General features: G+C 36.4%; 1 protein-coding gene across 3 annotated transcripts in view; it reads left to right on the top strand.

The window, feature by feature from the left end:
* Window positions 1-14,211, top strand: part of SMG1 (SMG1 nonsense mediated mRNA decay associated PI3K related kinase) — a 97,081-nt gene that overhangs the window by 21,088 nt on the left and 61,782 nt on the right. The window contains exons 2-7 of one of the 3 annotated variants that reach the window (XM_061152922.1): window positions 3,906-3,964; window positions 7,214-7,377; window positions 7,893-8,048; window positions 10,141-10,277; window positions 11,395-11,453; window positions 12,452-12,665. In XM_061152922.1, the coding sequence (XP_061008905.1) occupies window positions 3,915-3,964; window positions 7,214-7,377; window positions 7,893-8,048; window positions 10,141-10,277; window positions 11,395-11,453; window positions 12,452-12,665 (780 nt within the window). In that variant the 5' untranslated portion in view covers window positions 3,906-3,914. The remainder of the gene's footprint in view (window positions 1-3,905; window positions 3,965-7,213; window positions 7,378-7,892; window positions 8,049-10,140; window positions 10,278-11,394; window positions 11,454-12,451; window positions 12,666-14,211) is intronic. The other 2 variants (XM_061152921.1, XM_061152923.1) reach the window with 2 other exon arrangements.

Genomic DNA, 14,211 nt, shown 5'->3' with positions numbered 1-14,211 from the left:
AGAGGTAAAGAAATAAAATGGGGAGGAGAGACAGTTTTGTTTGACTGCAAAGAGCAAAGACAGATTGGTTGGTTGGAGGGATGTGGAATTGATGGAGTTTTTCTGTTTTTTTTGGTGTGTGTATGTGTTTTTAATTTGTTTTTATATTTTTAAGTGGGAGATATTAGAAAATTTTACATGTTTAAGAAAATTCAGTTTGGTGGAAAAGGTAGAGTCCACAGGAGAAAGATTATTTGAAAAGTTACAAGAAGGTGGAAATAGATGGAGTCCCATAAAGTTCTAGAGTTGAGTGCGTGTGTGTTCTCGTATCTTTATTTTTCCTCTTGATCGAGTAGAGGGAATGTTAGAGAAGGGAGGAGAGAGGGGGTAGGGAATTTAGGAGAGTGTTTTGGAATCTGAAGAGAATGGGGAACAGATAGTGCATGTGGAAGATGAACTTTGGAAGAACCTGGGAATGTGGTACTTACTGATGGATGATGGGTAATTGATAATTGGATTTATGCAGGATTAGGATTTTGCCAGGCTGGTGTGAGGGAAATATTAAGGGAATTTAAGGAAAGAGTTACTGAAGTGAAAGACCATGAAATCTAAACTGATTAAAGGAGGAAGTTCAAAAGAACGTACTTGGATTGGAAAAAGTAGAGAAAGTCACAGGAATTAATGTTACTGAAAACCTTTATAGTGGTACAGAGAAAATAAGAATAGAGAGTTGTCAAAAGCAATGCAAGTCATCAGGGGGCATTGAGCAAGATGAACTGAAAAACTTTTGGGATTTGAAAGACAAGTAACCACCAGTGGCAGTTGCTGCTTTGGCAGGAACGGTTTCTGTGGAGCACTTTGGAGCATTCAGGGTGTGACTCTGGTTTCAGCAAGTTGAAAAGTGAGTGAAGGCAAGGATGATAATTTTTTTCCCAGAGGTTTGGCTATGAAAAGTCTATCTATACAATTAGCTTTAGAAGGATGTATTAGCTTTAGAAAAAAGAGAGCTGCTTTTTTTTTTTTTTTTTTTTTAAGAGGAAAGACCTGAGTGTGTGTATTTGTGGATGATATGATGAGCAGTAGGAAAGTTGGAGATGCAAGGCATACCTCAGAAGATAGGGGGGTGTATGGATTCAGAGGGTTCTATAGATAGGAGGTTTACTTGTTCCCCTGTGTGAGTGTGATGGGAAGAAAGGCTTGGTGTGAGACCCGGGTAAACTTGTGGATTGTTGGAAGGAGGTGGCAGGCAGTGGTGGAGTGTTAAAGAACTTGAACTGAGTTTACATTCTTACTCTGCCTTTAATTAGCTAATTAGCTGTGCTGCTTTAGGTCACTTATGGAATTTTTATCGGTGGTAGTACTGGGGGAAAGAGAAAGGTGCAGAAAGTTTGACAGCTGTTTTGGAAAAGCAGAGAACCCCAGCTAAGGAGTCATGGGCAGCAGTGAAGACTCAGTTGTAGGCAGAGAGCTACATAGGAGTGGTGTATTCAACAACGTTTACACTGAAGACAAAGTGTAGATGCACCTGAAACAAAGGTTGAAATCTAATGGAGTACCCACGTAGTTACTTACTTTGTCCTTTTTGGTTAATATGGCTTAGAGGTCTGTCAAATAGATGGTGTTTGAGATTCCTTGGAACGGATATAAACTATATTGAAGTTGAAAACTATGTTTTACTAAAGATATTACATAAAAACAAAATTTACAACCTTTTAAATTTTGCATTAGAGCATATTCAATGATTTTAAGTATAGGTGCAGAGTTAGAAGGAACATGTCCATAAGACCACCCTTACTTCTGATAGCAGTTGCAAGTTTGGGGGTCCTCTAGACCACTCTTGGGTTGGATAATTCACTAGAAGGACTTAAAGACTCATTGAAAGCTGTTATATTCGCGGTTGCAGTTTATTGCGGCTAAAGGATACAGATTAGAATCAACCAAGGGTAAAGGTACATAGGGCAGAGTCTCAGATACTTCCAAACTCTGAGCTTCTTCCTGTTTCCTAGTATTGACTTGTGATAATGAGTATGGAATGTTACCAAACATGGAAGCCCAGCCCAACCTTGGTGTCCAGAGTTCTCATGGGGTCCATGATCAATTGCCCACATGTATGAACTTAGGTTTCCAGCCCTACTAAAGGTTGAGTTGATCCATGTGATTCAGAGGCCTCACCATAGATCCCATAGTTTTACTTTCTGGTGTGACCCAAAGTTTCCAGGTGGACAGGGACACTCTTAACTAGGCATTATATTCTAAGAGTTTAGACTTCTTCCAGAAGTTGAGGGGTAAACTCAGGCCTCTCTTTGGGCAAGGTGAAATTCTTTACACTTTTACAACAGTAGTTAAATATATTTTTGTATTTTGAGACTGCAAAAACTAATTAGTTAAGGTTTGATTGATATTAAAAGTTGATTACTAAAGAACCCATAAATAGGTAATTAAAATTTGGTATTTAATACTTAATTCTTATTAAGTACCTATGGAAGTTTCATCAAGAAATATTAACTTAATATTTCATTATAGTAAAACTGAGGTAAACTCATTTATAATTTTTAATTTTGGCTTGATGGTTCAATTCTGTTTTATTAAATTTGAACTTACTATTTTCTCCTGTGGCATTTCATATAATCCCTGAGCCTCCCAACTTAATTTTTTAGCCACAGATTCATATTTTAGAGCAGTGTCTCTCATGTGAAAGTGTGATGTACTCAAGTCTCAGAGTTATGCATAGTTTCACCTTTTCTCTTACACTTCTTTTTTCCCATTTATTTTTATTAGTTGGAGTCTAATTACTTTACAGTATTGTAGTGGTTTTTGTCATACATTGACATGAATTAGCCATGGATTTACATGTATTCCCCATCCCTATCCCCCCTCCTACCTCCCTCTCTACCCGATCCCTCTGGGTCTTCCCAGTGCACTAGGCCCGAGCACTTGTCTCATGCATCCAACCTGGGCTGGTGATCTGTTTCACCCTAGATAATATACATGTTTCGATGCTGTTCTCTCGAAACATCCCACCCTTGCCTTCTCCCGTCTCTTAACACTTTTTTGAAAGTATGTCTGAATCCAGGTGAGTAAGAGACATCACAGGGATAACCTTGAATTTATTTTTAAAAGGTAAATTTTTAGGGGTATGAACTGTTAGTATGAGAAACAGCATATTCTGCACCTTCTTTGTGACAGTGATGCTCTCTCTCTTTGAGTGCCACTGCTTCAGAGAATTAACGCAGTCCCACCTCATTGGCCTTAGTGCAGATCTCATTTCCTGCTTGATCCTCATTACAAACTAGATCTCACCATTAGAGTGAAATCCCTTGATAAGCCTAGTTAAAAACAGCTTGAAGCAATATCAGGCTTTTTCTGGGCACCACTAGGTGTGGTGTTTGCATCAAGTCATTTTGGGGTGCTTTATGGAAATATTTTCTGATAAGAGAATTCCCTGACTTCACCTTTCCAGGCTGTTTTTTTCCCCCCTCCTTAGTTGTTTTCATGATGCTTACAAGAACTAGACTATAAAACCACATTTAGGGGTGATATACGATTCCTAACACTCGGTAGGTTGTTGATGTGAGATCTCAGGGCTTGGGTCAATGAAAATGAATAATCTCTCTGATTTATTACATTTTCTGTATATTGATAATAGGTAACTAAAATGAGTGGTAACTGTATTTGCATGTGATTTGTATGTTATAGTTAACATTTAAATTCTCTTTGGTGCTAAAAAATTTTTCACTGCCACCTCAAGCCTCTGTCCTCTAAGGCAGAGAGTGGCATTCCATCTCAGTTTTTGCTTCAGCATATGAACCCTAGAAGGCCATAGTGCAACTAAAAGCACCTAACCCATGAATGATATTTGCTTCATGTTTGGAAAACAAATGTTTTAACCCACTGTCCTCACTAATATTGTAACTACTGTCTTACAGATTGACTTGATGCAAAAACATCACAAAGGCTCCATATTATACAGTATGCGATTTTTGAGGTATGAGCTTTAGAAACTTACCTCTCATGTGGCATGTACATCAGGCTTTAACTTCAGTTTAATCATTTTGGGGAATTTATGCATTTCTTTTTTTTCCCTCTCTCTCCATAATATTTTTAGAGTATTAAAAGGGCTGTGGAGGTATTTTTGGGTCCTAGCTAGGATACTTAGTCTTAACAAATACATTTTCTTTTATCACTAAATTGAGATACTAATTCTGGCAGATGATAGTTTTTTCAGCCCTTACAACTAGCTTAACATTTATGCCTGCCTCTTTGAGTTCAATCTGCATTTTCTTTTTAGTGCCCTTTGATTGCCTCATTTTAAGTGCTTATTTCCATTCTTAACAGTTTTCTATTTATTGGACTGCAATGATCTTGTTGATGCTAACTGCCTGATACTGACTTTTTGAGAACTAAGCTGTCTAGATCTTATAAAAAAAAAGATTTCATATAAGTGCTGAACCATTTTGTGTCTTTGGGTTCAGAATATCTATAAATTGAATTCTGGTTAGAAGTAGTTTGATTGGTTTGTATTAAAAAAACCTGGCAACCAGGGAGTTTTTAGACATTTCTAAGACAGTAGTTCTACTCTAGTGAATTTTTCATTTTATTTCTGAAAACTCAAATTCTGGGGAGAAAAGTCTCTGTGTTTATTTGTGTATATACTAATGAGATTTTATTCCTAACAAATTGGGAGATTTGTTCTGTTTTTTTGTTTGTTTAGTTTTGTATGATTCCTAAGTAGAAATGAATTTCTTTTCTTGGTCGTAGTGGATTGCTTAATTTTTTCAATGAAGAAGTTAAAATCAGTTTATTGTATACTGAGTATAAAAACTTGTTTTGATCATATTCATATATACATTAATGATTTATATTTATCTGTTAGACTGGATACCTTGAGTATATTTAGTATTACGGACCTACTGACTTTGAGTGTACCTTGTAAGCTAAGTATTTCTTAAGAACTTATCTTTCATAAGCCTTATAAAAACATCACGTATAGGCATTATCTCCATTTTATGCAACAGACATCAGAGGCTTGGAAGTTAACTTCCTTGTGCAAAGTCACAGGTACCTTTGCAGTGCTGGAGCTGAGATTTGAGCCTAGATCTTTTTTTAACCCATATTCTCTGTTGCCTTGTGTTTACTGCTATGTCATCAGAAAAAGATACAAATATTTAACTCTTCATAGTAAGAGTAGTATATGTAATCTATATTACATATAGAAATCCAGACACTAGAAATCCAGAATATTTTAATATTTATTTAAATATTGACAAGACTGTAATTATCTTGATGTTTCAGGATTGTTTTATTAATTCATTTGCTAACAGTTTCCTTTTCCAGGTTGTTAGGTGCCATACATACAGACAAGTTTAAAGTCTGCCCAAATCATTAAAGTGTATAGATTCTCTTGTTTTTCAATTCCTTTTTAGAAGTTAATGGTATGTTACGGTTTATTATAGGTGCTCCTTGAGTATGCTACTTTTAGATACATGGGGCAGGTCATTCTGTAAGTTTAAGGAGTTCTTATGCTTCATTTAGTGGTAAAGGCATTTAAATGCTTGTAGACTTATTACACTTAGACAGTATCCTCATACCTTTTTAAAAAATTCCATAGATTTTATTTTTTCATATGTTGGAAATTCTAAGCTTTGTTGAGTGAACTCTGAATGTTTGAAGAATATACTTCATTATGGAACCTTATATACGTTTAGTTAGTATGCTAGTGTTATGAATTTTTATTAAGTTTCAGATTCAGAGCCTTTAGGAATAATTTAGACTTGTGTGCCATGGATGTGTCCAAGTTTAATTGAACCTATTTGTCTACATTCTGTATTAACAATGGTTGCAGTAGGTTCAGATAAGGATGTCTGAGCCTATGCAACTTTTTCATATTTAGTATTGTTGTGGATGGGGACAAGGAAAGAATGATAAACTCTAAATAAAATACACAGACACTGTGTCCTTTTTTATACATGAGGAGGGGAACGGGGTTGAGAAACAGCTAAGTTTCTGCTCTTGCCAGTGTCCTTAATGTCCCCAGATAATGTCACCAAAAAATTATGGTGCAGAAGGCGTTTTAGTAAGTATCGTAAGAATGATTTTTTTCCCCCCAAGAAGGTCGTTCCTGTCCGAAGAAATAGCAATATTAGAGGAGCATTTTTCTTCATATTTTTCGTGTGTTACCATAGAGTAGTTAGTGTTGTCTTATATATCTTGATACCTTATTTCTTGATAGTTGATTGAAGAAAGAATAAGGTTCATGAGAAGTTACAGAGTTGAGCTTCCCATTTTACTGGTAGGGCCACTGGGGCCTAGAGATGATCCTTAGGTAAGCATACTGATTTTACCTTGGGGCCGTGCCACTTGTTTATTAATATCCAGGTATCTGGGATTATTCTAGGTAGCATTTGAATTTTACATAGATTATGGACTGCAACCTTCAGCTTTATTGGATTCTTGGATACCTTGCTTTTATTTTCCTCACTTTTTATAATTTTAATAGATAATATTTTTTTAATTGACTCAGTCTTTATTATTAATAGATATTGCTTGTATAAAGAATATCTATTAATAATGAAGTTCTCAGTATTGCCATAATCTTATTTTTCAGCTGTGTTCTTTCCTAATACCCTACTGAGCATGCTTTCGAATTTCGTTCTATAATCTATTTTCCCAACAAATAATCAAGCTACGAATTTAGGTGAGAGAGACAGAGTGCCACATTGCCGTTAGGCAGTAGTTTAAAGATAATTTGGTAACACTTTGCTCCTGCCTGATATGTTGCCAGTGTTTTTTATTTTAATGACTGAGAAGACTAATTTTCCACTGGTTAACCTTCTTATGAGAGAAGGCGATTTAGAAACAACTATTCCTTTTATCAAGTCATGTGAAAAGAACCCTGGACCATGGTGACCAGCTACCTCAGTTTGCCTGGGACTAAGGGAGTTCATAGGACATGGAACTTTCAGTGCTAAAACCAGTTTAGGTGTTGAGTTGGCCACCCTGTTCCTGAAAGTTATTCATATTTCTGAATGAATCTTTAGATAGTAGAAGAGACTGAAAAGCTGGTGTTTGACCCAGTGACAACCTCTTCCTAGTTGAAAGACTTCTTATTAGATGTTGGAGTGCTTTTGTATAATAGCAATGAGAAGATAGAGGCTTGTATAGAAGAAAGATTTATGGTTTGGGTTATCAAAATGTTTTTTTAAAGTTGTAACTTTATACCCTTCTCTCTTTGCAGAACTGATAGTGCATCAGCCGACCCAGATAATTTAAAATACTCTTCATCCAGAGATAGGGGTGGGTCTTCCTCTTATGGACTGCAACCTTCAAATTCAGCTGTGGTGTCTCGGCAAAGGCATGATGATACCAGAATCCACGCTGACATACAGAATGACGAAAAGGGTATATATTATATATTTCCTTATTGCCAGAGGCATGCTTTTGTGTATATGTGTGTTTTTTAACCTACCTACTTCTCCTTTTCCTCCTCCTTCCCTTTCTTTCCCTCTCCCCCCTTCTTTTCTTCTAATGTGTTTAAAATATAATTATTAAACACAGTGCTGTTCTTGAAACATTTTTTTGAAAGTTTATCCCTTACTTGTAAATTTAAATATACTCTTTACACATGCAGTAAAATATATAAGTGCAATTTTCTTCCCCCCAAAATATAGTATTATCACTGAGGCTAAAGTCTTTCCTGACTACTGTCTCTCCTCTGGACTTCTAGAAAGTTTTATAGTGTAAAATCTGATCTTCCGCTGAAGATAACAAAATGAAATCAAGACATGCATCACAAGGATAGAGTAGAAGCAAAGGCTGGTTGAGCTGCAGATTGAGTCAGAAGGACCTGAACTATCAGGAATTGATGGAGTGAAACAAAGAGCCCATTGAAATAATGTAAATATTGCTGTTTTTAGGTGGCTACAGTGTCAATGGAGGATCTGGGGAAAATACTTATGGTCGGAAGTCGTTGGGGCAAGAGCTGAGGGTTAACAATGTGACCAGCCCTGAGTTTACCAGTATTCAGCATGGCAGTCGTGCGTTAGCCATCAAAGACATGAGGAAATCACAGGGTAAGACTGGGTGACCTGGGACCAACGCACATGCCTCCACTGAGACATCTCCTAAATGCCTCGTTTCATACCAGTGCCTTGCGCATCTGTGACTTGGTCAGCTTACTGAGTTGAGAAACATGTGTCAGTGATAATTGTTTGCATTCTTTTACCTCTCAACTGTTCCCTAACATAAATTTCTACCAGAAAGGTTTTTAATAGTTTTAAAAAGAATTCTCTTAAAATAAGGAGACTGGATGAGATTTTTAAGAAAGGATTTTCCTGGTTACAGTATTATATTGAACATTTAGTGTATAATAGACTCTTGTGCAGCAAGTCCTTCAACTCTAGGGTGAGGGTAGGCCCCTAGAGTTCTAGAGTTCTGTTTAACTCTAGTAAAGGGACTGGGCCCTTTTCTAAAGTTAAAGACTCACTGAATGGGTAAAGTATCTTGAACGTTCATAGGATTAGAGGTAATGGGTTTTTTTCTGAAAGAGAAGTTTATTTTATTGGTAAAGCTGATTAAGAAGTCAAGATTTCTGATTTACACACTTTGTTGGATATAATTACTGTTTGGACCTTTACTTTATAACCATTTTTTCCCAGTGAGGAGTGTGTGTGTGTGTGTGTGTGTGTGTGTGTGTGTGTGTGTTGTGTATCTTGGTGAACATTTTTGATTAGAGCTTTTTTTATTTTGCATGCAGCTTTAAAAAAAAAAAAGTGATTTCTTTTAGATAAATTTTTCTAAAGTGGAATGACTAAGTCATAGGCTGAAACATCTCTTCAGAGTATTTGCAGTCTTTAGAGTTAGGTCTGGTGGAGTTAGGAGGTGACTCTAAAGCTAATTTAGTCTAGCTCCCCCTTGCAGGCTCAGAGTTAAACAGTTTGCTAGTGGCAGCATTGTAAATACAGCCTAGATTTCTTGACTGGTAACCTACAGACATTTTTAGCAGTCATCCTTGCTGACTCTGTAGGCTAAGGCTTTTTAAAAAATCTTATTCCTTCTCTCAGATGTTATAATTTCTTTTGTTATCACTTTTCCTTTCATTCCTTAGAAATGGAACTGTCAGACCGTTTAATGTGGTTTGTGTTAATGTACATTCATTAATTATGATGAATTGCACAGTTGAAAATTTAAAAAGAAAAATTTAACACTATTTAAAGCCATCTTGGTTAGTAGTGTTCAGCATTGTTTGAGCATTCCTGCTTGTTCTTGTCATTAAACAAGGGAAGAAAAGTTTTGATTTGCCACTTTCCTTGTGGCGGCATGCCTTGCACATGGGAGGTGGTAATTAGGCATTTCTTGAACTGAATGTGTGACTGCAGTTCACCAAAACTTTGTTCTTGAAAACTGATGATGTAACAAGAGGCTCCCCTCCAGTGGGAGACCTAGGTGAGAAAGAGAAGCATGTAACCTCTTTTTTGCCTGATGGTGACTTCAAACCTGTTGAAGTTTCTTACCTATGCTCTTTACCTGGGTGTTGAAGACAGTTTGGAACAGATCTGAAGAGAATAATTTCTAAGCCTTTCTTTTTTCTCTGTCAATTGGCTCTCTGGAATGAGGTATCTGTGTAGGTTTATCTTTTTTGAGGGTCTGCTGTGTGCCTGGCAGTCTGCTGGGGCTGGGTTTACAGTGATGAACAGGTGTTATGGCTGGGCTTCCCTGGTGGCTCAGTGGTAAAGAATCCACCTGCCAATGCAGGAGACATGGATTTGATCCTTGGTCTGGGAAGATTCCATGTGCTGCGGAGTGGCTAAGCCCTTGCGCCACAACTGCTGAGCCTGTGCTCTAGAGCCTGGGAGCCACAAGTGCTAAGCCCACGTGGAGCCCACGTGCTGCAGCGACTGAAACTTGCAGCCCTAGAGCCCCAGCTCCACCGAGAGGCCCCGTAGTGAGAAGCTCGAGTCACCTCTGCCCTCCGAAACTAGAGAAAAAGCCCCTGTGGCAGCAAAGACCCAGCACAGCCAAAAATAAATAATTATAAAAAAAAAAAAGTCACAGGACTTGCATTCATTGAGCTTTAATTGGTGGACTGTGATTATTTAATATACTTTAAAATATTTGGGCTATTAAGTTTCTGTGCTGATTCATCCTCAATGTTTATGTTCACAGAGCGATCGATGTCTTATTCTGATGAGTCTCGACTGTCGAATCTTCTTCGGAGGATCACCCGGGAAGACGACAGAGACCGAAGACTGGCTACTGTAAAGCAGTTGAAAGAATTTATTCAGCAACCAGAAAATAAGCTGGTCAGTGTAGTATGTTTGGAAATATTGATCAGTTTTGCATATCCATAGTACACTAGATAACGTGATCTGAAGTAGTTTAAGAAGGGAAAAGGTTCGCTTCTAAGGAAAAATAATAGGGAATTCCAGATTATTTGGCCTATATTATGATCATCTTGAACTTAATGCCCCTAATGTGTAATTTAGCCACAAATGTTGGATCTGTGTTGGTTCCTTCTGCGGTAAAGTACTTTTGACCTTTTACATATTTATTCTGTTGTCCTTGGAACTTTTTTATCCTGTGTTCTGGGACAGAATATCTCTCTGGTTTCATAAGTGAAACTGGAGTACGAGGTACATAATTTGCTCATGGGTAAGTTTGGTCTGGTGGCCAGGGCTAAATAAATGGAAAAACTCTTTAAAGTACAGGAGGAAAAAAAAAAGTACAGGAGGGAGTTCCCTGGTGGCCTGATGGTTAGGATTCTGGGCTTTCATTGCCTTGACCTGGGTTTAGTCCCTGGTTAGGGAACTGAGATTCTGCAAGCTACTTGGCCTGGCCAGAAAAAAGGAATGAAGTACAGGAGCAGTTACAAATTTCTTTGCCCTACAACTAAGTCTCCTACTATTAAGAACATGATACAGAACAGGAGAAAGTTAATGAAAATGGTATAGTGAGTCAAATGACATTTGGTTCAAAGCTTGTTTCCTCCAAGTCCCCCTGCCTGATTTTATTATGAAAAATTTCAAATACACAGTAAATTGAAAGAATTTTATAGTGAATATCATAGCATCTAAATTCTGTCATTAACACTTTAACACTTTATGACTTTATCATATATGTCTCTACCTCTTCTTCTATCCATCAGTCCACCTGTTGTTTTAAAAATGCATTTCAGAGTAAATAAAAGAGTTGTTGGTTTTTTCCCCCATTGATGATCATAGCTGTATATTTCCTATGGGTAAGTTTCTTTCAGAATCTGAAAGGAAACTTATGACCCTCCTGATATAATTGGGACCTGGGAATAATAAGAAAAGTAAGGTGTGGTCCTGTTACAATTTGGAGGGAACCAGAAGTAAGAAAAAGTACATAATGTTATTCTTAAAAGTATAGAAATCTGAAGTTTTTATTAATTTTTTTAAGGTGCTAGTTAAGCAATTGGATAATATCTTGGCTGCTGTACATGATGTGCTTAATGAGAGGTAAGTAATTTAAGAGAAATTTAAAAAGTATACAGGAAGACAAACTAATTGACTTCATTTATAACATATTTAATGTTGTACTAGGTTCTCTTGCCATCTTTTCTTGTGTTAAAGTATTTAAACCTTAATTACCACTGAAATAGAATCCAGGTGGGTTATAGTCTGTGGGGGTGCAGAGAGTCAGACAGGACTTAGCAAATGAGCACGCATGCGCGCGCCATCTAGTCTCCAGGGCTGCTGGGGTTCCCCAGAGGTCTGCAGTCATTTCTTCCTATGGTGATTCCCAAAGAATTGCAGTGTTGGAAAGCATCCAAACTCATCTCAGTAGGTCATGAATCTTACTGCTTTTTGATGGTTTTATTTTGTATAGTTACTCACTAATATAATACTTACATCAGTGTTCATCTTCTAAGTTTATTATATTTAACTATTACTGTTCCCTATTTTATAGTCCTCAGATACTAACTATTACAAGGTATGTAATTATTTGTATAGTAATTTTATCTGATCCCTGGGTTGGGAAGATCCCCTGGAGAAGGAAATGGCAACCCACTCCAGTATTCTTTCCTGGAAGACCCCATGGATGGAGGAGCCTGGCAAGCTACAGTCCACAGGGTTCCAAAGAGTTGGACACGACTGAGTGACTTCACTTTGTTTGATCACTTGTTGCTGCCTTTTTCTATGAATCAGTTAGTATAGTTTGAGATGAAATTCGAAGTCTGAATTTTAGTATATTTAAACCTTTCTTTACTATTTGTAAATAATCGATTCTAAAATAAAAGAAAATTTAAAGTTTTAACAAAGGTACTTTGGGCATTACAGGAGAGAGAAGATAGAATACTTAGAATGGGAAAAACTTAAACGTTTTGTGTAGTCTGAACAAAAATTAAGTCATTTAAGACATTCTGTTGTGAGATATGTTATTCTCATCATCTGTGAAAGCTTAAGCCTCTTGTGTATTTGTTTGTTTTGTTTTGTTTGCATTAAAATAAACACAGTAGCAAATTGCTTCAGGAGTTGAGACAGGAGGGAGCTTGTTGTCTTGGCCTTCTTTGTGCATCTCTGAGCTATGAGGCTGAGAAGATCTTCAAATGGATTTTTAGCAAATTTAGCTCATCTGCAAAAGATGAAGTTAAACTCCTCTACTTATGTGCCACCTACAAAGCACTAGAGACTGTAGGAGAAAAGAAAGCCTTTTCATCTGTAATGCAGGTAAGAATATGGAGGATGGGGGAGTGATGATGTGCTTGGTAAGAACGTTGTCTTTAACACATCTTTGGTGGAGTGCTTGAAGAAAGGAATCTTAGGGTAGGGGTTATCTACTGATAGTACATGTAATGTAAATAAAATTCCTCTTTCTGAATTTGAGTAAAGAATATAAAGAATACACTTTATAGGTAGATTTAAAATAAGTTACTTAAAATTTTATGTCTTCACTTTTTAGAAACTTTCTTTTGAATTTGCCTAGTACTAGAATCATTTACAGATTTGGACATTGGAGCTGCATGAGGAAAGCCAGGTCAAAGGGGGCTTCACATGTTTTGAGGGAGATAAAAATTAAACATCACAACTTACTTTGGGGTTTTTTTAGGTTTGATAATGTTAAAAATTATTATTCTAAGTTATATAAAGTAATTGCCTATCTGAATTATTAAAAGATGATTCCCAATTTAATTTTGAGCCAAGTTATAAGTAATTAAATTTTTGTTGTTTAGAGATTTAGAATTTGATGGTTTTGGAATATTTGATATCTTTATTTTTATTTTTCCTAAAAAGTTGATAATTTTGTTTTATTTTGGCCAGTTGGTTTAAAAAAAAAAAAAGTGAGAAATCTATTCTGTCTTAAAATTTTTATTTTCCCTTCATTGTAGAGGTTATGAAAAGAATTTGGGGAAAGATTTAGAAAATTATTTGTAACTAAACAGCATAACACCAAATTTGACTTATTCTGCATGCAGTTTATATTGTGGATGTTCCCCCAGTTATTTATTTTGAAAAATTTTAAATCCCCAGGAAAACAGATAGGCTAGTACAGTAAACACCGATATATCTTTTACCTAGATTTGTCATTTATTAATATTTTGCTCCAGTTTTGTTTTTACACACATGCACACACAGACATGATTTTTTATTGAACCTTTGAAAATAAATTACATCATGATGGTTTACCCTGTGATACTTGAGCATACATATACATCTCCAGAGATTAAAGCTAATCTTCTATATAACAATATTATAATCATACCTAAGAAAATTAGTTCTGTCACATAATAAAATCCATGTTCAAATCGCACTGTTGCCACTGAGATGTCTTTTATAGCTTTTGTCTTACTCAGGAGTCCATCAAGATTCATGTTTTTGATGAATCTTTAATCTCTTGAAGATGATGGTTGTGCCTCTTTAATCCTTCTTAAGTGTAACAATTCGCTGCACTTTTTTTGTCCCCCTTCTTTTGTAGAATGTTCTGTGTCTTGGGCTTGTCTGATTATTCCTTCCTGGTTCAATTCAGTTCAAACAGTTTGGTCATGAATACTTCATGGGGTCATACTTAGCTTTGTGTCACGCTAGCAGGTACATAGCTTCAGGTTCACATACCTCTTACGTGAAGAGTTTCATTGCTTAGTTAAGGTGAAGACCATTCAGATTTTTCCATTGTGAAGGCTTGTTTTTCTCCCTTTGTAATTAGTCAGTAATCTGTACATAATACCATGAGACCTTCTGAATATTCTGTTTTTCATAATATTTCACTCAATTTTAG

This window comes from Dama dama, chromosome 10, assembly GCF_033118175.1.
Source record: "Dama dama isolate Ldn47 chromosome 10, ASM3311817v1, whole genome shotgun sequence".
Taxonomy (NCBI): domain Eukaryota; kingdom Metazoa; phylum Chordata; class Mammalia; order Artiodactyla; family Cervidae; genus Dama; species Dama dama.
Note: the sequence above shows the minus strand (reverse complement) of the source record. Positions and strands in the feature narration are given on the sequence as shown.